At 63.5% G+C, this 26,849-nt stretch overlaps 1 protein-coding gene across 2 annotated transcripts; it reads left to right on the forward strand.

The window, feature by feature from the left end:
- Window positions 1-196: 196 nt before the first annotated feature.
- SYT2 (synaptotagmin 2) lies at window positions 197-26,803 on the forward strand. 2 transcript variants are annotated; one of them, XM_063356729.1, is made up of 9 exons: window positions 197-375; window positions 18,371-18,553; window positions 18,703-18,872; window positions 20,364-20,480; window positions 20,711-20,878; window positions 21,038-21,205; window positions 21,658-21,775; window positions 22,561-22,694; window positions 23,421-26,803. In XM_063356729.1, exons 2-9 carry the CDS (start codon window positions 18,388-18,390, stop codon window positions 23,625-23,627), a joined length of 1,248 nt encoding a protein of 415 aa, XP_063212799.1. In that variant the 5' UTR covers window positions 197-375; window positions 18,371-18,387; the 3' UTR covers window positions 23,628-26,803. The 2 variants fall into 2 exon arrangements, with proteins under 2 accessions (XP_063212799.1, XP_063212800.1); XM_063356730.1 differs by lacking the exon at window positions 197-375 and adding an exon at window positions 403-494.
- The last annotated feature ends 46 nt before the right edge of the window (window positions 26,804-26,849 follow it).

Here is a 26,849-nt window from a genome sequence, read left to right on the forward strand (position 1 = left end):
GCCTGGTGTGAGGCGCGGGACGAGGTGCGGTCGGTGGCGCGGGGGCCCCGCCGAGGTGCGGGGTGATGCTGCGGGGGGACCCCCGTGGAGTCCCCGCGGGGGGCGGGGCCGGGGGCGGGGCCGTGGGGGGGGGGTGGAGCTGCGCGGAGCCGCCGCACGCGAGCCCGGAGGGGCCGGGGCTGCCGCAGCGCCCGCCCCGCACCGACCGCACCGACCGCCCCGGCGGCACCGCACCGCCCGCTCCGCTCCGGCAGCACCGCCCGCACCGCCCCGGCCGCCGCCCCGCACCCACCGCTCCGCTCCCACCGCCGGTCCCGCACCGCCCGCCGGTCCCGCCGCCCCGCCCCGCGCCCGCCGGTCCCGCCGCCCCGCCCGGTAAGTGCCCGCCCGCACTCCCGCCGAAGTTTCTCCGCGCTGCCGCAGCGGTGCGGGCTCTGCGGGACGCGGTCGCCCTCCCGTCCCGGAGCCCTTGCCGGCGCCGCCGCTGCCCCGAGGTGCGTCCGTCCGTCCCCGGGTGCGGAGGGGGGTGGGAGCGGCGGGGCGCTGCTGGCTCGGCCGGGGGCGACCTCCCCGCCGTGTCCCGGTGCCGGGAGCGGGGCGGGGGCCGGCGCTGCCCGTGGAGGCCACCGCCGGGGCGCGGTGCCCGGGGCTGCCCGTGGGGGGCTGCGCCCCGGAGGCAGCTGGGGACAGAGCCTGGGGGGCCGCAGGTGGGTGCAGCCGCGAGTGCGGGGGGCTGCGGAGCTGGCAGGGACCCCCCCCGGGGGCGTGGGACTCCCCCCCGCCCCCCGCGGCGCAGAGCCGAGCCGCCGGGTCAAAGGTGCCCTCTGGGCGCCGAGGGATGCTCCAGCTCCGCATCCCTGCCTGCGCCCGCCCGCGGGTGCCCTTGGGGTTTTGGCCCTGGGGGGTGGCCGGGGGCGCGGGGCTGTCCCCGGTGCAGTGCGGGGAACGCGCCCCGGTGCTGGAAACCGGTGGAAGCGGCATGGCTCCAGCCGTGGGCGGCCGCAGGCCCCGCTGCACCGGCGGCTTCTCCGTAGCGGCCTGGCTGGGAGCCAGCTCCAGCCAGTCCCTTCCCCAGACTGAATTTCCCCACCGTGGCTGCAGCAAGCCCCGGGATCCTCCTTCACTTCTGGCGCTTGCTGCGTGCTGTCGGGGTGCAGGGGCGAGGAGGGGCTCACTCCGGAGCCGGGGGCATCGGTGTTGGGGTGCCGCAGCCTCTGCACCCGCCGCTGCGTCGGAGCCGTGCCCAGCACCTCGCGGCTCCCCTGCAGCCTACTTTTAAAGAAGGGCGGGAGTGATCCCGACAGAGCTCTGCAAATTGGGCAGGGGACAGGCAATATTGCAAGGTGACTGTGGCACGGGGAGGGGGGGAACACATGAGTCTGTGTCATGCATCACTTCGTGGTCCCCAACTATGGTGGTACCTCTGTGTGTCCCTCTGCACCGGGCGCTCCTCGGCGCAGCGCTCGCCTGTCCCCCAGGTGAGGGTGGCCAGGGCAGTGGGTGTTGCGGGGTGACATCCGCTGCAGGGTGTCACCAGCTGCGGGACGTCACCCGCTGCAGGGTGTCTGGCAGCAGAGTCCCCCTGCGCCGTGGTGGCTGCAGGGCGCTGAAGGACTCCCCGCCTGCTCCTCTGCAGCAGCGAAAACTTCAGTCCTGGAGCGAAGGCTCTCATTTATTGTGCGCCGAGGTGCTGCTGCAGCGATGTCACTCCTGTGCACGCTGTACGGGAGCGCAGCCACCGGCAGGAGTCGTCTCCTGCCTGCTGCATTATTCCTCACTAGCGCAGCGCCTTGGCCGCAAGCTGCCGGGGGCTGCCGGAGCCCCGGGGCAACCTTGGGTTGCTCTGCGCCTTCGCTGCACTTGGGTGCTTTTGGACAGAGTATCGTGGTGGGAAGAAGCGTGGCTTGTGGTGGTCTGTGTGCTGGGGGAGCGCGGGGCACGGGGGAGGTGATGCACCCAAGGTCATTGAGGCCGCCAGTGGCAGTGGGACGTCACCTGTGCCGCTTGGGAAAAGCACCATCCAGTCAAACACCCCCCGCCCCCGAACCTCAAAGCCCTCTCGGAGCGATGCCCTGTCCCCTTCGTGCAGCTGGGGAAGCGCCGACGTGGGTCTGACCTTGCCCGATCACCCGTCACTGAGCCCGGCTCTCCCAACCCCCTGTGGCGAGTGCTAGTGCCCCGTTTGCCAGGAGCTGGCCCGAAGCCCCAGTGCCCTCGATTCTGCAGGGCAAGGACGTGTCCCTCGCCGCCCGTTAGCCCGATGGTAGCAGCAGCAGTGAGCCAGCATCGGCTGCGCTGCATCGCCGCCGGCACCCCTCTGCCGCGCAGCACCCGGCACCGCAGAGCCACGGCAGGAGGGAGGACACGTGAATATATGTGTGTCTATCCTTATATATACGTGTCTATCCTTATATATACGTGTATCTCCTTCTCTCTGTGGTTGGGGAGGGGGGGTTGTGGATCAGCTGCCTTTCTGCCGGCGAGTTGCCCGCGCGGAGCCATGCCTGGTGGGATGGTGCAGCGGTAACATTTGCTGCCGGCTGCTCCCGGGGGAGCCGCGTCCTGTTCCCTGAGCCCTGGGGACAGTCACTGGGTTTGAGCTAAAGGCCACCGAAGCGTGCCGGGACTCCTGCTACCCGCCGACGGGTGGGAACGGGGCCCTTCCTCCGGCTCACGCTGGTTTTGGCCAAGGCCCAGCTCCGGGAGCCGGGTGACTGCGGCTCCTAATTATGACTTGAGTTTCTCCTGCCCGGGGCTGCGCAGGAGAGCTGCGAGCCGGCGGCCGTGGTGTCCTCCAGCAGGATCGATGCCCAAAGCAAATAGACGGGACCCAGCGCCCGCTGGTTTTCAACCCATCTATTTTTTTTTTCCCCTTTCCCTCTTCCCTGCCCCTGGCAGCGGAGCTCGGCGCTGTGCCTGCCTGTGCTCCTCTCAGCCCGGCGGCCACCGACGCTCTGCCTGTGCCAATATCTGGAGCCGCCGGTAAGTGCAGTCTGGCAAAGTGCTTTTGCCCTTGGCTGCAGTCGGCCTTTTCCTCCCAGGTGAAAGCCCGGCTCTTCCCCAGCTCGTCCCCGCACCCGCTGCAGCTGCCCTCGGCTCAGCTCCCGCCGGAGCCCACCTTTTCCCCAAAGTGCTCTTTGATTATTAGCCCTAATAATTGTGTTATCGCATCGACTGAAGCGTTTCAGATGCCAAAGCTAATTTTGCTCTTCATGCCTTCCTTCGTCAGTAATGGGATTTTGATAACATCATGTGTCCAAAAAGTATTGGATAAACTCGGCATAATTCCCCATTTATTAATTAAACAATAAATTAGGCAGCGTGTGGCTGGAATCCGAGATGCCCTGTACCTGTGTGATCTTACAGCCGGGGATGGTGCTGGCCCCTCCCTGCCAGCCCTGGGTGCGGGGTGCCAGCCCCCGCCGAGCTCGGGGCTGCCACGTCCTGGTCCCACGTGCTGGAAGTCGAGCGATGCTTCACTTGCTCCGGTGCCTGGAGGAGGGATCACGGTGCCCCTGGATACGATGCCGGTCTGATGGCGGGGTCGGAGGCTGGCAGAGCTCCGGTGGCTCTGCCGGTGCTGCAACCTCCATGCTTTGGGAGGGGGGAACCGCGGCTCCGGCAGTGCATGCAGCCATGCCGGGCTCTGCCAAATCGCTGCTGCCTGGCAGCACCCTGCTCTCCTGGCGCAGGCAATTGTCCGACTGCACCAGATCCATCCCTGCTGAGCGCCGGCAGTTGGGCATCTGCGGCCCCACCTGCCTGGAAGGGGCTCCTGGTGCCGTTGGGGGGGTCCTTCACCTCGTGCATCTTAAGGAAAGCTGGTGTGTTTTAATTAATTTGGGGTGTTTCTTGCTCCCTGGCTCTTCCCAACCCTGCAAAGGTGCAGCAGATGTGGGCTCTGGGCCGCTGCATCCCCAAGGGATACAGGGAAGCCGGGAGCAAAGCGGATGCTTGTGGCACGAGGTGGAGGTGGGGGCTGGGGGCAGACGTGGTGCTGCGCTTGGGCACGTCCAGCCCCTGAGCTGGGGGTGGCCTGGGGGATCATCCCGCTGCTGGGGGGCCCGGCGAGCTGCTCTGGGGCCGGACTGAAGCCACGGGGATGGGTGAGTGTCTGCAGGCAGCGGGGATGCCCGAGATGCTGGTTTGGGGTCGGCAGAGCTGATCCGGCAGCCGGTGCTCCGGCAGCGCTGGCGTGGGTCGAGGCGACCCTCACTGCCTGTGACCCCGCTGTGATGCCTCACGCTGAACCCCTTCTGCCAAAGCCCCCCCGGGAGCTGGGACCAGCCTCCCAACTGCTTGGCAGCGTCACCGTGTGCTGGAGGAGACGGTTCCCACCTCCTCCTGCGGGACACGGGATGTCCCCGGGGATGTGACTGGGACCGGAGATCCCTAAGGCAGCACCGCTGCTCCCATCGGCCTGGAGCAGAGGATTCAAGGTGGAAAATGCCCCCAGATTTCCATGCCGTGCGGGGATTTACAAGCACATGGATGCCCTGTGGGGCTCTGACGCTGTCTCGCTCTGCTCCCAGGGGAGTTACGGGGTCGGGGAGAGCGGGGTGGGTGCGGGGCGAAGGCGCCGGCGTGTGCCCGCTGCCGCCCACGCGCGAGCCCGGCGTCGCTGCCAGCAGCCTGGCGCAGCCACTGCCTCGTGCCGCAATGAACCGCGGTGCCAGGCTCAGCGCGGGTTTGTGCTGCCTGAGGGCATCATGGACGCCCTCTGGTCTGGGGGCCCTGGCCATGGGGGACCCTTGGCGGGGGGGCAACAGCTGCCAGTGCCGGTGCGGCAGTGGGTGCTGGACAGGGTGTTTTGTAGCTCCCCAGGCAGGGGGGCTCTGCGGGTTATTCCGGGTGGAATAGCCGGGATGCACTGGCAGAGCAGCTCCTCTGTGCAGTCCCAAAAGCATGCGCCGTTGTGCTTGTGCCCCCGAAACGCCTGGAGCAATGCAGGGAGAGAGCTGGGAGGGGCCGGGGAGGAGCAGACCCCGCTGTGGTGCCCGGGGGGCTGTGCCCATCGCCGGGGCTGGGCTCCCCCCTCTCGCGGTGGCTTTTCTCCGGCTGCACAAGGTTTATCCGTGGGAGTCAGTTCCTGGTGTCCTGGCCTTGGTGGTGCTTCCTGCCATGATTAAACCCCCCTGGACTGGTGCGGTGCTGCATCCCCACTGATGGCATCATCATCGTGCCTCCACCGTCCCCTTTCTCACCCCAAATGCCACCAGGGGCCCTGGGGACGCAGAGCTGTACTCTGCCTCTGGGGCTCTCTGCGCCTTGGAGCTGGGCAAGCAGCCGCCAACATCGCTCCCGGAGGCAGCCGGTCCCTGGGGACTGAGCCCCAGCTGGTGGGGGAGAGGGAGACGCTGAAGGTCGGGCATCACTGGAGCCAGTTTTCTGGATTTCTGACACTGGCCCGTCACCGCCTTGGGCTTGGCTGTGTGCCCTGGGGATCTTGGGGGGGGCTGTAGCCCGACATGGAGCCTCACCCCTGGAAATGGCACCTCGTGGCTCACGTTTGCTCGTTTAGCCCGCGTTCGTTTAGCTCGGGAGTAGCGCAGGGGCGTGCGCTCCCCTGTCTCCCGTCTCAAATCGATCCTCCTCATCTCAGCTCTCTCCTGGAGCAGCTTCTGGCTCTGCCCCAGGAGCTTGTCTGGCTTCTTTTTTCTCCCCCCAATATTGATCAGGAACCATCGCCGTTGCACGGGGCCATCGCCGGGGAGTGCCGGCCGCAGGGCAGCGTTGCCGGCAGAGCGGTGCCAACCCGGCCGAGCAGGATGCGGACGCTCTCAGCCATGTGGTGCCTTCGAAGTGCCAGGATAACTCAGCCCGTCACCGTCTGTTGCCCTATTTAGCTGCGCTGGTCTCCCTGGCGGAGCGAGGCACGGCCACCATGGCATCGTCGGCGCTGGGGAGCAGGCTGGGCACCGGCCGGCGCCTGTCCCCTTTTTGTTGGGAGGCTTTTTGGCCATTTGCAGCTCTGCGTGCCAAGGGTGGGCTGCCGGCGCTGGCTGTGCTTGGGGTGAGCCCGGCGCTTCGCCGTGACTCGGCTGCGGCGGCCGCCACCATACGGGATGCTCTGGTGTCCTCGGGGACGGCTGCGTCCCCACGGCTCAAGGGACCGCGCTCTCCAGCGTCTCCAGATGCCTTGGCCATGGGTGCTGTGGCAGCACGTGGCACGTGCCGAAAGCCCCTGGATGAAGTGCCGATGGCGAGCAGTGCCTGCAGCCCCGTCCCCGGCGGAGCTGCTGCAGCCTCCCCGTGGGTAGGAAGGACATGGGTGGCCTGTCCCCTCCTCGGCTCTGCGCTTATGCCGCCACACCACGGGCTGGAGAGGCCACAGGCTGCTCCCCGCGCGCCCAAGGCGAGGGGGACCTTGGCCTCCGCTGGTGCCAAGCTCTGCGGCTGTACAAGCAGATACCTTGGCGCGATCTCTCGTTTGCTTCCCAGCTAATTATCAGGGCGGCTGCCTTCTGTGGGGTCTCGGCAGCATTGCAGCAGCACCAGACGAAAGTGGGAAGCTGCGAGCCGTACTGGGGAGGGAAGAGAAGGCGCTCGCTGTCCCCTTCGCTGCTGGCACCGAAACGCTGGTTGGGTGGTCGGGGAGCGGCTGCCGCAGCACCTGCCCCAGCTCCCGCGGGAACCCTGGCACCAGCCCCACTTCCAGCCTCCTCGTGTCCTTCCTTCACTGCTGGGGCAGCAGCGACGCCGGCGGCGAGGGACAGTCGGGGCCTGACCCCCTGGGGAAGGCGGGGAGCAGCACCCATGGGTGCCAGGCAAGGCTCGGAGCGCCCGGCCGCGGGCCCCCCCTCCCCGCTGGAGCAGGCGCGGGCATCGCGTGCCGTCACTCGCCTCTTCCCCCGTCTCGCCTGGGTGCTGTCCTGGTTTTACAGAGGCACAGAAAACCCCGAGGTGTCTGACCCAGCACCCTGACGCCGGTGGGTGCCAGCGGCGGTCCCCGTGCGGGGAAGCGTCCCTGGGGAGGGGTAAACCCGGTGGCTCCGCCAGCAGCCCCAGGTGGGCACGACGCTTTGGGGGGGCACCCACCAGCGCCGAGGGGGGACCCTGGAACATGGCGGGGTGCCTGGCTGCCGGGCAGGCGCCGCGCTGGGGTGATGCTGCTGCGGGGGGGAGATGCTGGGAGCCGGGCAGGGGGGCGGGGTGGGATCGCCCCCTCCCCAGCTCATTGCACGCCCAGCCCCGGGGGTCCATTGGCCTTTAGCCGTCCAGCTGGCACAGCTGGGCCGGTGGGAGCCGCGGCAGTGCTCGGCACAGCCTTCCGGCAGCGGGAGCCAGGAGTTTTGAGTTGGGAGCACCAGAAACCATTAATCTGGTACCGGAATGATGGATGAAGGCTACCTTTAAGACTGCATTTAACTGTTAGATGTCTCTTGGTTTTGCTGTAAATAACGCAGCTGCTGTGACACAAGAGCAAGTCCTCTGTCAAAGGCAAGCACCAGCTTCTAAAACAGCCGGTCCTTGCATTTATTATTTGATTTTTCATTTTACAAGCCAGCCCCCCTGAGCTTGGGGCTGGGTCCCCTTCCTTGAGGCCGGGGGCAGGAGCTCATCATGGGGTCCCTGGCCCTGCCCGTTTGCAGGGAGCCCAGTGCCTCCAGCGCGGGGCGACGGTGGGGACCCGGAGGTGGCCCCGTGGCAGAGCGGGGCTGCGGGGGCGTGCAGGAGATGTGCTCTCCATCGGCCGGGCAGCTCATCAAATTTTTACAGGATTCAAGTAATTCTCCGGTGTGGTGCTCTCCCCTCCTGCCCCGAATTGCTCATCTCCCGGGGAAGGGCCTGCGGTCGGGGCTGCCGAGCCCCAGCACATCATTATTTTTAATTAGACGAGCTGGGTGCTGGCTGGTGCTGAGAGGCAGCGAGCAGAGCTCGCGGGGGTGTGTCGGCGGGAAGGGAGGGTGCAGGCCGGCTCTGATCCCCACCCGGAGATGCCGTCGGAGCCCGACGGGCAGGACGGTGAGCAGCACTGTGGGTGCCGGTGGCGCTGGCGGCTGTGTCATCAGCCCAGGCAGCGGCAGAGTGGCAGGGTCCCGGCACAGCTCTGGGCTGGGAGGGACGGTGTGGTTCACCCCGTGCCTCAGTTTCCCTCGGCGGGCCGGCAGCGATGCATCGTTCGGGCTGCGAGGGCTGGGGGGGGGATGTCTGGCCAACGGCGCCTGCTCGTATTCGGGTGGGGGGAGAGGGGAGTGTGGGTCTGTGTGGGCCATGTCTCGGCAGCTCCCGTCTCGTGATCCCACTTGCCGCTACTGGAGCATCCTCACTCCATCACATGCCCTCCCCGTGCTGCTGCCGGCCCCCCTTTCCCAGCCCGGTGCCAATATCCTTCCCGGAAAAGTGCAAGGCTGGAGGAGCAGAAACTCCCCTCGCCCTCAGCAGCGTAAATCAGGAGGGGGGTGTCAGCAGCAGGGGGCTCCGGGGGGAAAGCGCTGCAGGTGCTGCTGCTGGAGGATCTGATCCGGCGCCGCCAACGGGGTGATTGCGGGTTTGTGCCGGGCGGAGGAAGGGGAACGGGCTGGGGTTCGCTGGGCTGGGTGGTGTCAGAGCCCCTTGGCACTGGGGTCCTGCAGCGTCCCCCTCCTCGGCTCCCCTCCTCTCCCTCCACCCGATCCCTCCGTCTCCCTGAGCCTCCCCACATCCCTGCCCAGAAACTCTCTGGTAATTAAATGACCTTTAGAAGCCAAGTCATATTTTTGCCGTAATTAGTCTCCTATCTCATTGCTGTGAGCTGAAACCCATGTCCCCTCCGTGTCTGACGCCGGACATGCCGGTCCCAAAAGCAGGGGGGTGTCGGGGGGGGTCTTGAGTTGTGCAAAAGGACGCACAGGCTTCGGGTCCGGCAGAGATGGCATCTCCCTCCCCAGCCCTTGTGTCGCCGTTCCTGGGCACCAAAAGAGCTGCCGGCATCGAGATCTGGCTGGGGCACTGCCAAACATCGCAGCTGTACCCCGAAATCCCCGCTTGCCCCCGGGATGTATTACTGGAGCGTGCCGGCTCCGTAGTGCCCAGGCTTTCTGCCGACACTGGGGTGGGAAGGGGCTTCCCTTTGGGACCAGTTTGGGATTTTCATTACTGGTTATCCGAGCCCGAGCACTGGCGGGGGACGGGGGGTGCGGGTTTTGGCATCAGCTCCCAAAGCTGACGTTCGCGGGGGGCTGGGGGTCCCCACGTCTCCGTCCCGGTAGGATGACTCACAGCACAGCCCCGGCTTTGCCATCCCATAAAGGAGTGATAACTCGTTGCTCCGGGCCCACGATGGCAGCACCCCTTCGTTAACTAACGAGCTTCCCCCCCAGATCGGGATCTCCCCTGGACAAGCCAGCACGCAGCGCCCTGGGCTGGGAGAGCCGGGGGTCGGGCCCCCCCGGGTCGGGCCCCCCCTTACCCGCCTGCCCATGGCCCTGCCTGGTGCTCTGCCAGCGGCTGCTGCCGCTAATTGCTGCCTCAGCCTCATTAATCTTGATTTGTTGCCGCTTTCTGCCCTCCGTCATCACAGCGGGCTTCGCCTCCCCGACGGGGAGAGCTTTTGGCTGCCAAAGCCGCCCCCGCGGAGGAGGGGGGGGCGGGGGGGAGTTTCCAGCAGCTGGTTCCCCGAAATCCCACGCCGGGGAGCGCTGGGCTAGCCCGGGCGCTGCGGTGGCCAGGGACATCCCAGTCCTGCCCTGCGTCCCCAGAGTCCCCTCCTGGGTCTGGTCCTTCACCAAACATCCTGGCCGATGAAGGCAGGAGCGCAAGGGGGGGCTGGGGGAGTGGGGTCCCGAGGACTCCGGGGGGAAATCCAGGTGCTCGAATGCTTTTATATTTCTTTTTAAGACAGTGCAAACCTTGGTGTTTTCCCCATTTGATCCGGCTGGTTTGCGTACCCCAGCAGGGGTGATTTGCTGGTGGCGGGGGTGGGGGGAGAGACCCACCCCCATGGCTCCTCTGCACACCCCGCTTCTCCCTGCCTGGTGCCCCGAAACGCCCCCCGATGACAACAAATAAACCCTAAAAACCCTCTGAGCTCCCGCCGTCTCCCGGCCTGTCCCGTCGGTGGGCGCCGAGGCGGAGGAACCCGGTACCCGCCATGCTCAGCCAAACGGGGAAAACCCAAAGTTTTTTGGCTTACGGGAGGTGCCGGGTGCCGCGGCAGCCTGGGGTGGGGGTGGTCTCTGGGACAGAGCCTTTTGCAGGAGGAGGAGGAGGAGGAGGAGGGATGAAGGGCTCGTGAAAGGGATAAAACCGCTTTTCCCGATACGGGGATGGATGGAGATGGGATCGCCGGCTCCAGCCTGGGATCGTCATCCCGCCAGACCTCGGGGTGCTGCCGGCAAACGAACCCCAGCCCGGCTGTTCATTATGTGTAACCAGGGGAGTGGGTTCATCCCTTCGGAGCACGGTTGAGTGGGAGCCAGCTCCCCCCCCGCCCCCGCCCCCCGCCCAGGTGTAAATCAGCAGAACCCCTGCAAGGGCGATGGAGCCAGAGGGGTTTACACCAGCAAGGGCCAAAGCGATGGGGCTCGTTTTGAGCTCAGTGCAGCTCATAAGGGCTCTAATAGCAAGGGGGGGGTCAGGGTAGGATTTCGGTGGTGATGGGGGAGGTGAGCCTGGGCGGGGGGGGTGGGGCTGGCTCCTTCCAGGCCAGATGTTCACAGCTGGGGGGGCCACCAGCTGGGGGGCAATGCATCGCGGGGTGCAGGGGGGATGTATCAGGGGGCCTGGGGGGCGATGGCTCATGCAGGAGTGTGCGCTGGGGGGGGGGGTCTGGGTGGTGTGTTAGGGGGTCTGGGAAGCTGCGGATGGGGCAGGATAGTGTCCTGTGGGATGTGGGGGGGGGGCTGCAGCGGTGGATTTGGGGTACTGCACTGCAGGGTGCAGGGTGAGGCGGGGGGTGCAGGGGGAGATGCGTTAGGGGCTCTGGGGGGAAACGCACCGGGGGGGTGATGGGTTGGGGGGGGGGTGCAGGGGTCACGAGCAAGGCGGTGCGGGGTGCAGGATAATGCCCAGGGGTCTGCGGGTGGCACCCGGGGGGCTGTGGGGACACCACATAGCAGGGGCAGTGTAATTTGGGTGCATGGGTGATGCTCCGATGGGGTGGGGGTGGGGGGGTCCTCCCCCCCCCGCTGGGGTCTCGGCAGCGGCTGCACGGGTGAAGCCCACCCTGTGCTGCTCCGTGGGGAGCTCCCGGCTGTTTTGGAGGGTGCGGGGTGGGTCCTGCCGTGCCCTGATGGGTGCTGCTGCCCGGGGAGGAGCTGGGGGGTCCCCGGGGGTCGGCAGGGCAGGAGGGGGTGGTGAGACCCCCCTCCCCAGCCAGCACACTCCCCTTCCCAGCCGGTGTTTATTGCTGATGCCTTTACCCACGCTTGTTCTTGGGCCAAGGACTGATAGAGATGGTTATTTATATCAGTCTTTATTTCTTTCTGTCCTTAAAACACTGGGGTCTTGGTGGAGGGATGTCGGGGGTGGTGGGGGCAGCTCCAAACCAGTGGAGGGATAAAGGGGAAACTTCAAGCACCGGAGGAAACGCAGTGAATGGCCTCGGCGGGGGCGGCCGAGCAGGGTTTGGGGGGTCGATGGGGACAACGGGGAGCCCAGCTCCCGTCCCACCTCCAGCCAGGCTCCGGCAGCCGCCCCAGCCCCGCCAGCGGCTGCCACGGCTTCCAAAAAGGAGGGGAGGAAAAAAAAAAAAAAAGAAAAAAAAAAAAAAGAAAAATTGCAGAAGAAGGAAAAAAAAAAAAAAAACGGCAAGTGGAGCCCGAGCAGGACTGCATTGCAGTGCCGCCGGCCCAGGGCCCCGCAGCGCTCGGCCACCCCAACGCCCTCCCGGCTCCACCGGGGTGACCTGGCTGGGTGTCGGGCAGGGTCAGGGCGCCCAGACGGGGACAGGGTGCTGGGACGCCTGGGAATCTGCTCCGTGGGGCTGGAAGTGGCTTTGCACCCACAGCCGAGGGCCTGGGCTTTCCCTCCCCTTGTATCTGCAGTGTGTGGCAGGGGACGGGGGATGTGACCAAGGACACCCAGTGGGGCGGTGACACAGTGGGGATGGGGGACTGGGGGGTGAGGGGGCCCAAGGACCCACTGCCTGCCCCCCTGTCCCATGTGCTGCACCCTGGCTGCTCCCCAGGGCCCTGCCCCACGGCACCCCCCACCCTGCCCCACACTGCACAGCCCTGGGCCCTCATGTGGGCAGCAGGATCGGACCCCCCCCGCCCCATCCCCATGGTGGGGGCTGCAGCATCCCATGGGGCTCCAGGGGACCCAGGCAGGGGGGCAGCAACAAGATCCCCATGAGCCTGTGCCCCGCCCCCCCATCCCCTCCCGTGCCTCAGTTTCCCCCCCCCCGTCCCCAGCTCCACCAGCACCTGGTGAGCATGCGGGCTGCTGGGGCAGGTGACAGAACAATTAATGCTGCTAATTAGCTTGCCTTGTTCAAAAATAGCCACCGTATCAAGATCTGACACTGCTGAGCCCCCCCCCACTTCCCCCCACCCGCCCTGGGCAGCACCCTAAAGCCCCCCAGATACCCCCCAAATCCTCGTTTCCCCCTGCCGAGTGCCTGCACCGCCGCCATCCCCTCCACAGCTCGTCCCCTCCATGGCTCGTCCCCCCGCATCCCCCCTGCCGCCCGGGGCTCCCGCGCCTGCTGGGAGGGTTTTTCCTTATTGTGCTATAAATTATTTCAAGAAATCAATCAGCAGCTGCTCGCGGCGGCACTGAGAGCGGGGACACGCTGTCTCGGTGCCCACCCCCCCCCCCGGCCCCAGCCTGCAGGGGTTTGCGTGGCAAACGTGCACGTGCAGGCGCACGAACGCGCGGGTGCTCCATGGAAACCTCACGTGGGACAAAGGCTCCGAGACGTGGCACCAGCGCCCGCGTCTCTGCGTCGGGTTTGTCCTGCCCGAGCTCCTGAGCGGGGCAAACACAGGGCTCAAGGCCAGGCCGGGAGACGGGCCCGAGCCCCACGGCGGTTCAGACCTTAAGCATTCAACGTCTAAGGTTGGGGGTGACCTGCTGTGGAAAGAGTCCTGGGAGTCCTGGGGGACAACAGGGTGCCCATGAGCCAGCGATGTGCCCTGGTGGCCAAGAAGGCCAATGGCATCCTGGGCGCATCAAGAAGAGTGTGGCCAGCAGGTGGAGGGAGGTTCATCCTCCCCCTCGGCTCTGCCCTGGGGAGGCCACAGCTGGAGCACTGGGGCCAGTTCTGGGCTCCCCGGTTCCAAAAGGACGGGGAACTGCTGGAGAGGGGACAGCAAAGGGCCACCAAGATGCTGAGGGGACTGGAACATCTCATCTCTGATGAAGAAAGGCTGAGAGATTTGGGTCTCTTCAGTCTGGAAAAAAGACGTCTGATAAATACTGAAAGGGGGGGTGTCAGGAGGATGGGGCCAGGCTCTTCTCAGTGGTGCCCGGGGACAGGACAAGGGGCAACGGGCACAAACTTGACCATGGGAAGTTCCATCTCAACATGAGGAGGAACTTCTTCACTCTGAGGGTGGCAGAGCCCTGGCACAGGCTGCCCAGAGAGGTGGTGGAGTCTCCGTCTCTGGAGACATCCCAACCCCGCCTGGACGCGTTCCTGTGCCACCTGCTCTGGGTGACCCTGCTCTGGCAGGGGGTGGGACTGGGTGATCCCCGGAGGTCCCTTCCCACCCCGGCCAGTCTGGGATTCTGTGTGATTCTGTGATTTGCAGACGCACCCCCCCCCCGCCCCAAGGCGGGTGTTGAGGTGGGGGGGCCTTGCCTGGCCGGGTGCCCTGCGCTTGGCGCTGCCCACCCTGTACCGCACGTTTGGGTGCAAAGCGGGTGCCATGGGCTGCGCCGCGGCAGGGTGCTCCCCTGGGGTCCCCGCTAGCGTCTTTGCTTTGCAGCCCTGCTCCTTGGTGCCCACCCAGGGGAGCTGCAGGGTGTCAGTGGCCTGTGGCCTGGACACCCCCCCCCCACCCTGTGTCTGTTGGCGCAGGGCAGAGCCAGGACTCAACCTGCCCCCGATATGGGGTGCAGGATCTCGCACCTGGGGGGCTGGAGGGGGCATTGCCCTGTGCCCGGGGGCCCTGCAAAACCGCTGCCCTGCAGCTCTTGGGTGCAGGTGCGTGGGGCTGGGGGCTTGGGACAGGCGGCATCACCCCCCCTGCCCCGAGGGTGCTCAGCCCTGCCTGGCCGTCTTCTTCCCAAGCCCAGCCGCCTGCGGAGCTTGCCGCCGTCCCGCTTTGGCAGAGCTTGCCTTTTGCACAGAAATACAGGTCAGGTCAGGGAGCGAGCGTTGCAAAAACGCTGCTTCGCCTGCAGCGAGCTGGAAAGTGTCCAGGCTGCTCCAGGCAGCATCTGCCGCCTGCCTGCGGCTCCTCCCGGCAGCTTTGCCTTCCTCCTAGCAAACCTCAGCGCCCGGACGGGGAAAAACCCCCTCGCGTTGCTCTTCTCGTAGCAAGGCCCCAGCTTGGAAATGCTCTGGCTGCCCCACGAGGGGAAAAACGCCGTCCAAGGGGTGGTTTTATGGGTCGAAGGCGGCTGTGGGGAGCTGCTGTCCACGTGGCAAGCAAGGGACAGCATCCCGTCCCTGTCCCTGTCCCTGTCACCCCATAAAAAGGGGCCCCATGCCAACCCCGTCTTCCCAACAGGCCATCTTGGAAGGATGCCTGCAGCTCCCAGTACCTCCCAGTACCGGTTGGCCCTTAGGCGTCGACAGTGGCTCCAGGAGACAGGTGAAAAATGAAAGAAGGTCGGGTGTCCTTGGCTGCTGGGAAGCTTTGGGGAGCCCTTGTAGCCCTCTGGATTAAATAACTCTCCATGGGGCAAGGGGTTAAATCAGCAGCTCCTGATTCACCCAGAGCAGGACGTGGTGGCTGTGGGGCACCTCCAGCATCTTGCTCCAGCTCCCCAGTGCCATCCACCACTGAGTTACGGGGAGCTGGCTGCTGCATCGTGTGATGCTGATTCTGGTGTTTGCAGCGGCCGCAGTCGCTCCATGGGGCGTGAAGGTGGCCACATCCGAAGTCCAAGGGCAGGAGAAGGAGTTGATGGAGCGTGGAGAGCCTCTTAGATGCTCAGCGTGTTTGGGAGTGCTCCATGGGAAGCAGGTCCAAGCAGGTTGACTTGCAGAGATGTCCAAGATGGATAAATCCACCGTGGGGGCTGGTGACTGTGGTCTGTGCTGGTCTCAGAGCTGTAGGCTGGGGAAGAGGGATGCTCCTGAGGTCCAGGACCTCAGCGTGTGCATCCTCTGAATTACCGTGTCCTGCATGTGAGGCCTGAGGTCAGGCAGGGATCTGGCATTGCCTTGGGTGGAGGAACCCTGCAGTGGCCTCTGGGGACCCAGCCCATACCACAGCGAAAGCCCTGGGCATCCTCTTTGGCTGGGCTACAGGAGGTACCCAGTCGAGATGAGTCACTCCTGAATGAATCCCTTCTGCTGCCATCAAAGTCCTTCATCCACCATGGGCCCAGAGCAGGACCAGACCCCACCGCCCGCCCGAAACCTTTGTGGCTGTGACATGGAGGTGACTGCCAGAAAAACCTGGTAGGCTTGAAAGAACCTCCAGGAAGATACTGAGATGGTCTCCTCCAACCATCTTCACGTCCTGTGTGACAAGGTCACGTCTCCGTCCCCTCCCTGCTGCGCTGTGTGAGTGTGAGCACTGATCCTCTGCCGCCCTCCTGCCCCGACGCGGGGGGACGGGGCTGTGGGACTCACCCGGGGATGGCATTTTCTGGACCGTTCTTTCTTCTGTGCCCCAGCCAAGCTGCCAGTTGATAACCTCAGGCAACCAAAATTCCTGGCCCAGGTCCCCTAAAGCATGACAGCTTGACCAAAATCACGTCTTTGGGGTTTGCTTGTTTTGCCTCCTGCCTTGCACAAAGCTTTTGTGGCATCAGGAAGGTGCCAGGCTCGTTAAAGACATGGGGAAAGGGAGTAATCGGTGCATCCCGTAGCTGCTTGATGCCAGGGTCTGGCTCCTGGGGAGGCTCGGGGGTGGTGTGGGCTCGCGGGGCAGCGTCTTCAGAACCTCCGTTGACGGGCATCGGGAATGTTTTCCGGCTGAGTGTTGCCTTTGCTGTTGCAATTTGGGCTCTGATTTACAGGAATTGGTGCATTTACAATAAATAGGTGTTTTGTGCCCGTTGCAGACAAAACGCACAACCTGGGGTCACTCCTCGCGCTTTTAAAGTGAGTTTCTCATCTGCATGGCCGTGGAAAACACACGCAGGGTTTCAAAACCCAGGAAGAACCCCCCCAAAAAGGGCCCCAAATCAGATAAAGACTAGCCCCAAGCTACCCCCCGCTGAAGGGTTATTTACTGCGTCTCTTCCCTCTGCCTGGCCGGGATGGATCCCAGCAGCTCTGCCTCCAGGACGTTAATCCTAAAGGAGATCACGCCAGGTTTTACTCCCAGTTTGGGATGTCTCCCAGCTTGATGAACCCCTCCATGAGCCAGCAAAGGGGGTTCTCCAGCCACCCTGGCCCCTGCGCAGCTGCTGGGGGGTCCTGCTGCTCCCAGCCGCGCCGGGGACGGATGCTTCTCTGTTTGCTGTAACTTTGTGTATTCCCAGTGCAAACGCTGTGGGTGGAAGGGATGGAGGATGAAAGGAGGGGTGATGCTCCCGGCTAGCCTGTGGTGCTGGGATGCTGTGGGTCACGCCACAGCCCAGCTCCTGGGGCTGGGGTGCTGGGGGTCCAGTGTGGGGCCGGGGACCTTTCCCCCAGGGAGCAGGATCTGCCACCAGCCTGGTTTTTAAGTCAACCAGATGCCACCAGCAGCTGGAAACTTCGCCGTGACATTGTTATCTGCAGCTCTTTGTAAGCGGAGACGTTGGGGTGGTGAAGCCTGCACTGGTGGCAAGGACCTTGGTGGGGTGGGAGTCACGTAATTAGCCCGTTCTGGTGTGAGAAGGGTGGCCTCTGCCTCGCATGGGGTCCCCCCAGCCCCCCACCGCTCTCCTCCCCCCTCACGTCCCCCCGCCAGCAGCAGCACAGGAGGAAGGTGTGTGGGCGCGGAGCTGAGCACTGGGTAACTCAGTGCACGATTCACCCCAGAGGCAGCTGGAGACGGCACAGCAGAGACACTTCGGGGCAGGAAACCCCCAGGTCTCTCTGGCCGACTTTTTGAGGCGAGAACACTCCTTTTCCGCTGCTGTGGGAAGGTTGGAGGAGCAGCCGGTGCCGGGGAACGATGCTCCAGGCGAGGAGGCTTCACTGAGAGGGGAGAAGAGCTGCAGGAAAGGGGGTTCCTCCCATGCTGGAGCTCACGTGTCCCCAGAAACTCCTTCCTTGGTTACCTGCACTCCTGCTCAGCTGTTTGCTTCTCCCTCTGGGTAGCCTTTTATCTTCTTTAAACCCACCAACACCATTAATTACCTTGGCTTCTTGCCTACTCTGATCTTCCCTTTGCAATCTTGCCTTCTGCTGGGTTAGAGACGCACTTTGAGAGGTCCAGAGCTGGGTCATGGAAGTACTTTGGGTCCAGAGCTCGGTCGAGGTAGCACTTTGGTGTTGGAGCTGGGTTGTGGAGGCATTTTGGGGCTGGAGCAGGGTCGTCGAGGCACTCTGGGGCTGGAGCTGGGTTGTGGAGGCACTTTGCACCAGTTTTGTTTGCAGGAGCAAACGCCACATCTGCTGGACTGTGGGGTGGGTGTCCCCGTCCTTAGTGGGGGGGGCTTCAGACCCTGCTGACCCTTCAGACCCTGTAGAGCTGCCCCTTCCCTGCTTTCATCCATCCTCAAAATGTGCCCTGCAAGAGCTCCCTGGGGCTGGAGGAAGAGCAGTGTGCTGCTCCTCTCCCGTTCACACCCTTGGAAGCTCTCCCAGGTCTGGGAGCAAGTCCTGAGGGTCCCACCCTGGCGCTGGGTCCCTGCATAGAGCAAGGTCTGGCTGCTGCCATGTGTTGGGTCTTCTGGTGTCTGATGGGTCCCTGCTTGAGAAAAGGGGGAGGCGAGGGGGTGGGGTGGGTTGGTGCTGGCTTTGTCCAAACAAACCTCGCTCATCTCTCCTGGGGATGCAAACACCCCTTCCCTCATCCCATGGGCCCTCGCCAGGCAAACCTGCCCCTACGAACGTGCTCAATGTCCGCAGGAGGCTCTGAGCTGGCACCAGCGTTGACATGATGCTGGGTGATGCTCCCAGTGCCTTTGGAGGTCTCAAGGGTCAGGCAACGTGGGGGTCAACTGCACTCCCTATCACCCGTGAGGGAATCTAGGTGTCTGATCCCTCACGTCCTTCATGACCACTGGGCTCTACGCCCCTCTAGCAGATCAAGCGCCCTGCTGTAGCCCTGCTTGCGGGGCAGATGTTGCCCTCGGTGCAGACATCCCCGCTCAGGGATGCAGCCTGGGCATGGGGAGGGGTGGGGGCAGCAGGGACCTGGGTAACCACCAAGGCGTCGTTGTGTTTCAGGGAGCCCCTGACCCATCATGACATTCAAGCAAGCGTCCATGATGGCCCCGGAGGCCACGGCCACCACGATGCCCGTGGCCACGATGGAGAACTCCACCGAGGCTGCGGGGCCAGGCGAGAGCAAGGAGGACATGTTCACCAAGCTGAGGGACAAGTTCATGAATGAGCTCAACAAGATCCCCCGTGAGTAGCTGCCTCCTTGTCCAGGTATTACTCTCCTCATGACCCCACCACTGCTCCAGTCCCAGTGCAGCTTGTGGGACAAGGCGGTGGGGTGGCTGGGGCTGGGAGGGAGCTGTGGGGCTAATGATGATACCGGCTTTTGCCTGCAGTGCCACCCTGGGCCCTCATCGCTATCGCGGTGGTAGCTGGACTCCTCATCCTCACCTGCTGCTTCTGCATCTGCAAGAAGTGCTGCTGCAAGAAGAAGAAGAACAAGAAAGAGAAGGGCAAAGGCATGAAGAATGCCATGAACATGAAGGACATGAAGTCAGGCAATCAGGTGACGTCCTTCTGGACTGCTTGGCCTTGTGGTGTAGGACAATCCCTCCGGTTGAGTTACAAACCATGTCAGGGCACTCGTAGCTCAGGCAGCAGAGGCGGATGGAGCCACCAGGATCCTGCGATGGGGCAGTGCAGACGGGAGCCTGGAGCTGAGAGAGCAGCACTGTCCTCTCCCAGCGCCTGGTGGTCTGGGTGGGACCTGGCTCAGGCTGCCCTGGATCGACTGATGCTTCACCTGGGTGTTGTGTCTCCTTGCCTTCCTCTGAGTTCCCCTCTCATTTCTCTGTGCCTTCAGCAGAGAGGGGAGGACCCCCAGGCCAAAACCCCCACCGGTTTGGGGGGAGGTCCCCAAAAAGCCAGTGCTCAAGTGTCAGGTTCTAGTGCATGGAGTGTCCTGGGGGGCCAGGAGGGGACAGCAGGAAGGAGGCCCCAGCGAGTTTGGGGTGATCCCGGCCATTTCAGTTCATCAGCCCAACCCAGGGCCGTTTGGAGGGGCAGGAGATTTTGGGTGTCCGTTCCTGCTCTTCAGAGCAGCGTGGGCACCACGGGCATGCAGGCAGGGCTGGAGCGGTGGGGGCTGAGCGGCGATGCTCCGTCCTACCTGCCCGTCTGCACGCCCCCGTGGTGGTGGGAGATGTGGGGTGGGATTCCCTGTGGAGGGCGAGGGCTGCCATCCCCTGGGGCTCGACGGGGCTGTACAAACCCCGATTCCCCACCTCACCATGGGTCCTTGTCAGTGCTCTCTGTAACGTGACTCTCTTCCCTCCCACTGCTCCTGCCGTCTTCCCTCCCTGCTGCCTTGTCTGCGTGTTCCCTCCCCGTCCCGGGACGCCCTCCACGGTAGGTGCCACCATGAACCTACTTCTCCATTGACTGCTTCCAGGGTGGGACAGGGGACCTGGGGACACGTCAGAGAGGTGATGAGGAGATGGGGCTCCCACGCCATGGACCATGGCTTGGAGAGGCATGGAGAGGGGTGGATTTGCCTTCGGCATAGGAGAATTAGGTTGGATCTCTATTACAGTGTTAATAAAATGGCCCTGCTAAGGCCTTAGCACCGGCTGCAGCGCTCCCCCAAGCGCGGACTGGGGGGGGTAGCGTATCTCTGCACCCTTTGCAGTAGGTTGCTTCCATGCAGCCCCCCCATAGAAACACTAAACCTCTCCCCACTGGAGCTGACCCTGCGTCCCAGCGCCCCGAGGCAGCTTCCACGCCATCTCGGCCAGACCAGCACGGAGCAGCCGGGGGCCACCCGGCTTCCCAGCAGCTGCGTGGTTGTGGGCAGAGCCGGGGCCACCCCAGGGCTGCTCTACTGGTGCTTTGCATCCCCAGTGCAGGTTGTCTCCTTGCCCCTCATGGGGAGAACCCAGGGCTTGAGATACCAGTAGGGTTGGGGTGCCAGAGGTCCCCATCAGTGCGGGGACGCAGACGCTGGGCTGTCGCCCTGCTGCTGATCTGGGCACCTCTGCTGCTGTTGCAGGATCAACAGGATGACGATGATGCAGAGACGGGTCTGACGGAGGGGGAAGGTGAGGAGGAGGAGAAGGAGCCAGAGAACCTGGGCAAGCTGCAGTTCTCACTGGACTATGATTTCCAGGCGAACCAGGTGATGGAGGCGCTGGGGCTCGGCTGAGGAGACGGGGGAGTGGGGTTTGCCCACGGAGGGTATTTGAGAAGAGGAGTCTCCCTGTTGGACCTGGGTAGCGTGGGAGGGAGGGGGGAGCTGGGTGCTGTGCCATGGGGAGTCCTGCTCCATGTTGGGCTGGAGACAAGCCCTTGGCAACTACAGCACATAGCTGGGCCATCTCACTGAAGACACCCCTCTCCCCCCTCCAGCTGACAGTGGGGATCCTCCAGGCTGCTGAACTGCCAGCTTTGGACATGGGTGGCACCTCAGACCCATACGTCAAGGTGTTCCTGCTTCCTGACAAGAAGAAAAAGTATGAGACCAAAGTGCAGAAGAAGACACTCAACCCTGCCTTCAACGAGACCTTCACCTTCAAGGTGAGCCCCCTACCAACAACGTGGGACCTTGTCTCCCACTCCCGTCTTTCCCCTTGACTGTGTCCTGGTCCCGTACTTTGACCCTTGCTGCTGGGAGTGGGTGGTCGTGGCTTGGGCTCCTCTGAGCCCGTTGCCAGCCCAGTGGCCCTTTTTGTGCAGGTCCCCTACCAGGAACTGGGTGGGAAGACGCTGGTGATGGCCATCTACGACTTCGATCGCTTCTCCAAGCACGACATCATCGGCGAGGTGAAGGTGCCCATGAACACGGTGGACCTGGGCCAGCCCATTGAGGAGTGGCGGGACCTGCAGAGTGGTGAGAAGGAGGAGGTGAGAGCGGGACCTGCAGAGTGGTGAGAAGGAGGAGGTGAGAGCGGGGCTGGCGCGGGGCCCTTGGCCAGCTGAAACCCTTGGCCATGGGGGTTGAGATGTGGGGTGACCATGGAGTGGCCATCCCCCAGTGCATGGCTATTGCTGTGGGGTTCCACCTGAATCCCACGCGTGTCCTGAGCCTGACCGCGGGGCAGGATCTGCCCCTGTTGTTCCCCCGTGCAAAAGCCTTTCAGTAACAAAACCAAAGAGTATAAAAGCCTGGGTGCTGCGCTGGGACTGGCCCGCCCCAGCCCCAGGTGATCAGATCAGCTGGTGCACAGGGTGCCAGCTCGTGCCTGCATCGAAGGATGAGCAGGGTTTGGGGGGACCTGCCTGTGGGATCATGTACCGACGCTGTGGTATGAGGCATTGGCAAGGCTCTGATATCTGCTCCCTGCTCTGCCTGGCAGCCAGAGAAGCTAGGAGATATCTGCATCTCCCTCCGCTACGTGCCCACGGCCGGGAAACTCACTGTCTGCATCCTGGAGGCCAAGAACCTGAAGAAGATGGATGTTGGGGGTCTCTCAGGTGGGTGTTGGCTCGTGGACATTCTCCTCCTGCCCCAGTTTGTGTCTCTCAGCATCCTTTGTTGGGGAAGGACACTGGGGCCTTCAGTCTGGCAGAGCTCGAGGAAGACCCCTCCAGTGTCTGGGACCTCCCGCACTGGAGGCAGCCCAAGGTCTGGCTGGGGGTGAGGAGGGATGGGGATGGGATGAGCCCCCTGACCTTTAGGAGGGACATATTTAATTTGGTCTGCTACTGTGTCCAGGGCCAGAATGCTGCAGGACCTGGGTGGTGAAAATGGTCCTCTGCCATTTGCTCCTGGTCTTGCTCCTTCTCAACATGGGGCCAAGGACCGTGGTCGATGGCGTGTTTTATTCCAGAAGTGTCTTCCCAACTCCATCCCAGGGATGAAGGCTCTGCCCAAGGACCCTCAACTCTCTCCAGACCTGCCTTAACCAGGAGAAGAGTAGCACCTGCATGGCTGGAAGGGTTCAGCTTTATTGCTGGGGTGTCCTGCTCCAGAAAACGGGGTGACAGGCCAGCACCAACTGGTATCACTCCACTGTCCCCAGCCCTCCAACAAGGGGACCCAGCGGATGCAGAGGAGCTCCATCCCTTGGCCAGTTGCTCCCACAAATCCTCTGCAGCCCAAATATTTTTGCTTTGGCCTCCATCCACAAAACTTGGAGCACCTTTATTCTTTACAACATGGTGCACCTCATCCTAGGCTGAGACTTCTCCTGAGACCAGGCTGATGGTGTCCCCTGGGCATGTCAGCCCTGGCTGATGCACCCTCCTGTCCCCCCTAGATCCCTACGTGAAGATCCACCTGCTGCAGAATGGCAAGAGGTTGAAGAAGAAGAAGACCACAGTCAAGAAGAAGACCCTGAACCCCTACTTCAATGAGTCCTTCAGCTTTGAGATCCCCTTTGAGCAGATACAGGTTTGTCCGATGACTCCCCTGGGAGGCAGGCAGGGTGGGGGCGATGGGAGAAGTCCTACAGACGCCCGAGCCCATGTCCCAGCCTTCCCAGCAGCCTGAGCGTCTCCTGCCAAGCTCCTGGTCTGGTCACCCGTGATATATGTCCAGCCCTAACCTGGGCCTGGGCTGATGCTGAGGGCGGCTGGTGCAGGGGCAGAGGTGGGAGGCTGGGCAGCACCCATGGGAGATACAACCCCAACCAGGATCACAGCTGGAATGGGGCTTTCCTCTGCTCCTGGTCCTACAGTGTTCACCCGAGTCAGAGCAGGGAGCCCCCGTAGTCCTTGGGGCATTTTGGACCATTGGTAGGTGCCTTCTGCCCCTCCATGTCCTCTCCTATCCCTAGCATCTGCCCCTTGCCCCAGCCCAGCCCCATCAAGTCCTGCAGCTCACAGCTCTTGCCCAGCCCCACACCACCCTGTGGTGACCATTCCCAGGTGGCCACGTCAGGATGAGCTGGGCCCTCACCGTGGCTCTGCAGGCCTGGGCGTCCTTGGGGAAGGAAGTGGAGGAAGTTATGGGCATGGAGGGGACCCTTCCCCAAAATTGGCCATGGTAGGGCTCAGCCTTGGGGGATCCCTGGGGTGCCCTGCTGAGCCACCCCACAGCTGGGGACAGCATGGAGGCTGTGGAGCAGTCCTGGCCTCTGCGCCTTTTCACCCCTCTAAAGAAGGTTTCCTCCTTTAGAAAGTGCAAGTGGTCATCACAGTGCTGGACTATGACAAGCTGGGGAAGAACGAAGCCATCGGCAAGATCTTCACAGGCTGCAACTCCACTGGCACAGAGCTGCGGCACTGGTCCGACATGCTGGCCAACCCCCGGCGGCCCATTGCCCAGTGGCACTCGCTGAAGCCAGAGGAAGAAGTAGACGCAGCTCTCGGGAAAAACAAATAGGAAGAGTTGCCGGCCAATGCGGCACGGCACTGCGGACAGTCGAAGTGACCCAGAGCTACTGATACCTCAGTTACGCAACCTTTGGTTTTGTTTTTTATGTTCTGTTTTAAGCTGAAATACCCTTTGATGGCTGTGGAAGGGTTTCCAGACAGTCCCAATAGCTTCCGGGGAAGAGGTTAAAGACACAGATGGTTCTTTTCGTTCTTCAGCATCGCTCCCTTCTGCTGCATGTCCTATCGCCTCCGCCCACCATCCCTTCCAGGTGGACCCTTCCATCCTGGACCCTTCCAGGTCCCACCTGGGACCTTCCCCAGTGGCTGCGTCACCAGCCCGCAGCATCGCTGCCACTGTCCTTCCCTTGGATTCATGTGGGGAACCGTCGAATGTTGCATGGAGATGATACCGGAGCCTGATAGTGCAAGATGACCAGACCCACTGTGCTTGCCTGGGGCGTGAACAGCTGCGTGGACATCAAACTGGTGGAGAAGACCCTCTGTGGGAGACCCAGGTGCCTCCTGCTCCTGCTCTGCCTCCCTCTGTCCGGGAAAGGTGAGAGCCGTGGTTTTGGACTGAGGATGGCCAAGTGTCCTCGGCCAGCTCCAGGTTTGGCTTCTTCTGGGGAGAGGTTTGCAGGGACCTCGGGGTGGTGGGCTGCCGAGCCCTTGGCGTTGCAACCGGGGCCACGGGGGCCTGTCTGAGCGCAGGGAGCTCCAGGGGGGTTCTACTCTGGGGAGACACATGGTGGGATGTGTACGCCACGGCAGCGCAGTGTGGGCCACTGCCACCTCTGCCAAGTGGCCGTCATGTCCCCAAAGGCTGGGCGAGGACAGCTCTGGGTGATTTGCCTGGGTGTCCCACCACGCTTGGTTGAAACCTGTAGCTCCAGCTGCTTCCACAAAGCAGGTTTCTGCTGAGAGGTCTCCAAATGGGAGGGGGGCAGCCCCCCACAGCAGTGCCAGGTGCCTCCCCGAAGGCCATCATGTGTCCCCAGGGATCAGCCCTGCTGTGGACACCCCAGCACAGCCCTGGGGCAGCCAGGGATCTATGGGGACCTCCAGCCCCACCGCTGTGATGCAGGTGGGAAGGGTGAGAGAGAGCCCATGGCCAACGAGGGACCAAAGCCCCTGACCCCCACAAGCTGCTGCTTCCCACCGGGCCGTTGGCTGCTGGACCCACCTCGTCCCACTCCCCGCGGGGGTATAAGCCATATCTGTGTCCCTGACAGCGGGCAAGAGCTTCTCGGGGCCACCTCTGCCACTGCGGGACCAAGCACCTGAGCTGGAAAGCGAGCATCGGGAGAGGGTCCAGCAGCCCTGCCCAGTTCGGCCCAGTCTGTACTGGAGCACTGACAGCCAGAGCTGGTGTCACTGTCCCAGCCCTGTGCCCCCCGGCAGCCTCGTGCTCCCGGCTCCGCTTTGCTTTCCTGGACTCGGTTGCAGGAGGTTTCGGCAGAGTTAAGCAGTGAAGGGCGATGCATCTTCAGCGAGGGCGCCTTGCAGCGAAGCAGCAGAGCTCTGGGGGCAGCCGGGGATGCCCCGTGCATCGGGGACACCACGCTGGGGACCCAACGCCCGGGCTGGGACTTCAGTGAAGGGCATCCCGAGCCCGGGGATAAAGGGCCGAAACTGAGCTCACCCCGGCAGCCCCGTAGCCCCCAAAGGGCATCTCAGCCCCAGCTGGAGGTGGGGAGATGATGGGAAACAGCTCAAGGCGTTCAGGTTGGACACGGGGACGAGCCCCTTCCCCTGGAGGGACGTGCAGCTCTGGGACAGGTCCCCAGGGAGGGACGTCTCTGTCCTTGGGGGAGGTCTGGGGTTCGTTTTGCTAAGCCGTGGTCTGGTGGTGGGGGTGGTTGGACCAGAGACCTCCAAAGACCACGTCCACCACCACCTGGGTGGCATTTAGCTTATGCCCCAGGGCCCGGCCCAGCTGCTGGAGCTGCAGGATTGAAGGTGGCACCGGGGCCACGCTGGGCCACAGGGCCTTCGTGGGTCATCAAACGAGTGGCCCTGCAGGGCCTTCTCCAACTTTAATTAGTCCCTTTTCCTACTGGATGCGTCAGTGTCAGCAAACGAGGTCCTGCCCTCATTGTTTAGCTGAAGGGGAAGAAGTCTTGGGGTGCTTTTAATTAACGGGGAACTGGGGGAGGCTGACGCCCCTCGTCCAGGGGACGCTGGCAGGATTCGGGGTCTCGAATCAGTCCCATTTCGGTGTCTGTCCGGGCACCTGGGGGGGCGTTGGCCTCATGTGGGAATGGGTTAAAACCAAAGGGATCGGAAAGAGCACTGAAATCCTCCTGCTGGCTCTCATGGAGCGTGCGCGGCCCCGCGGCTCTCCCAGGGCAGCAGGCGGAGGTGGGCACCACAACTGTCCACGTGCACACGCACCCCCATGCACTCCTCATGCACCCCCCCATGCACTCCCTACGCACCCCCCCATGCACCCCCCATGCACCCCACCATGCATGCACCGTGTAACCCTCCATGCACCTCCCCATGCACCTCCCCATGCATGCCCCCCTGCACCCCCCCTGCACCCCCCCATGTACCTCCCCCATGCACTTCCCCATGCACCTCCCCTGCATGCCCCATGCACGCCCCATGTACCCCCCCAATGCACCTCCCATGCACCCCCCCCATGTACCTCCCCCATGCACACCCCCCCCCCCCATGCACCCCCATACCCCCACACCCGCCGCACCGCCCGGGGTCTCACCAGGAGCGAGGGTCCCACCCGGCTGGTTCCATTCGGACTCTTTAAGCCTCGGGGGTGGAGAAACTGTGACTTTAGCACATAATTAATTTTTTCCTTTTTTTTTTTTTTTTTTTTTTTTAAATAAAAAAGGGAAAAATAACCAACATACTAAAGCCATCTGCGCTGCCTCTGACCCCCCTCCCCGCCCCCTCCCCCCGCCGCTCCGTCCCGCCCTTAGTTGTGTGTAGTGAACAATAGACGGAGACGTAGCTGTACGCGCCATGAGCAGTGCATGAGCCGCAGCCCCGTAGCAGTAGCAGCATGGCTCCAGCCCAGCGCGGCCCCGCTCGCTCAGCCCCTCCGTCCCGGCCGCGTTTCTCCAGCGAGGCAGAGACGGCGACGAACAAAACTCATCGCCCGCGTGCTCTCCGCCGCCCTGAGTATTTTCCCCAAAATAAATAAAAAAAAATTAAAAAAAAAAAATCCTGTAAAAGAAAATAACGCCAAGAAGCAAAGCATGCCAAGCCA

This window comes from Chroicocephalus ridibundus, chromosome 20, assembly GCF_963924245.1.
Source record: "Chroicocephalus ridibundus chromosome 20, bChrRid1.1, whole genome shotgun sequence".
Taxonomy (NCBI): Eukaryota; Metazoa; Chordata; class Aves; order Charadriiformes; family Laridae; genus Chroicocephalus; species Chroicocephalus ridibundus.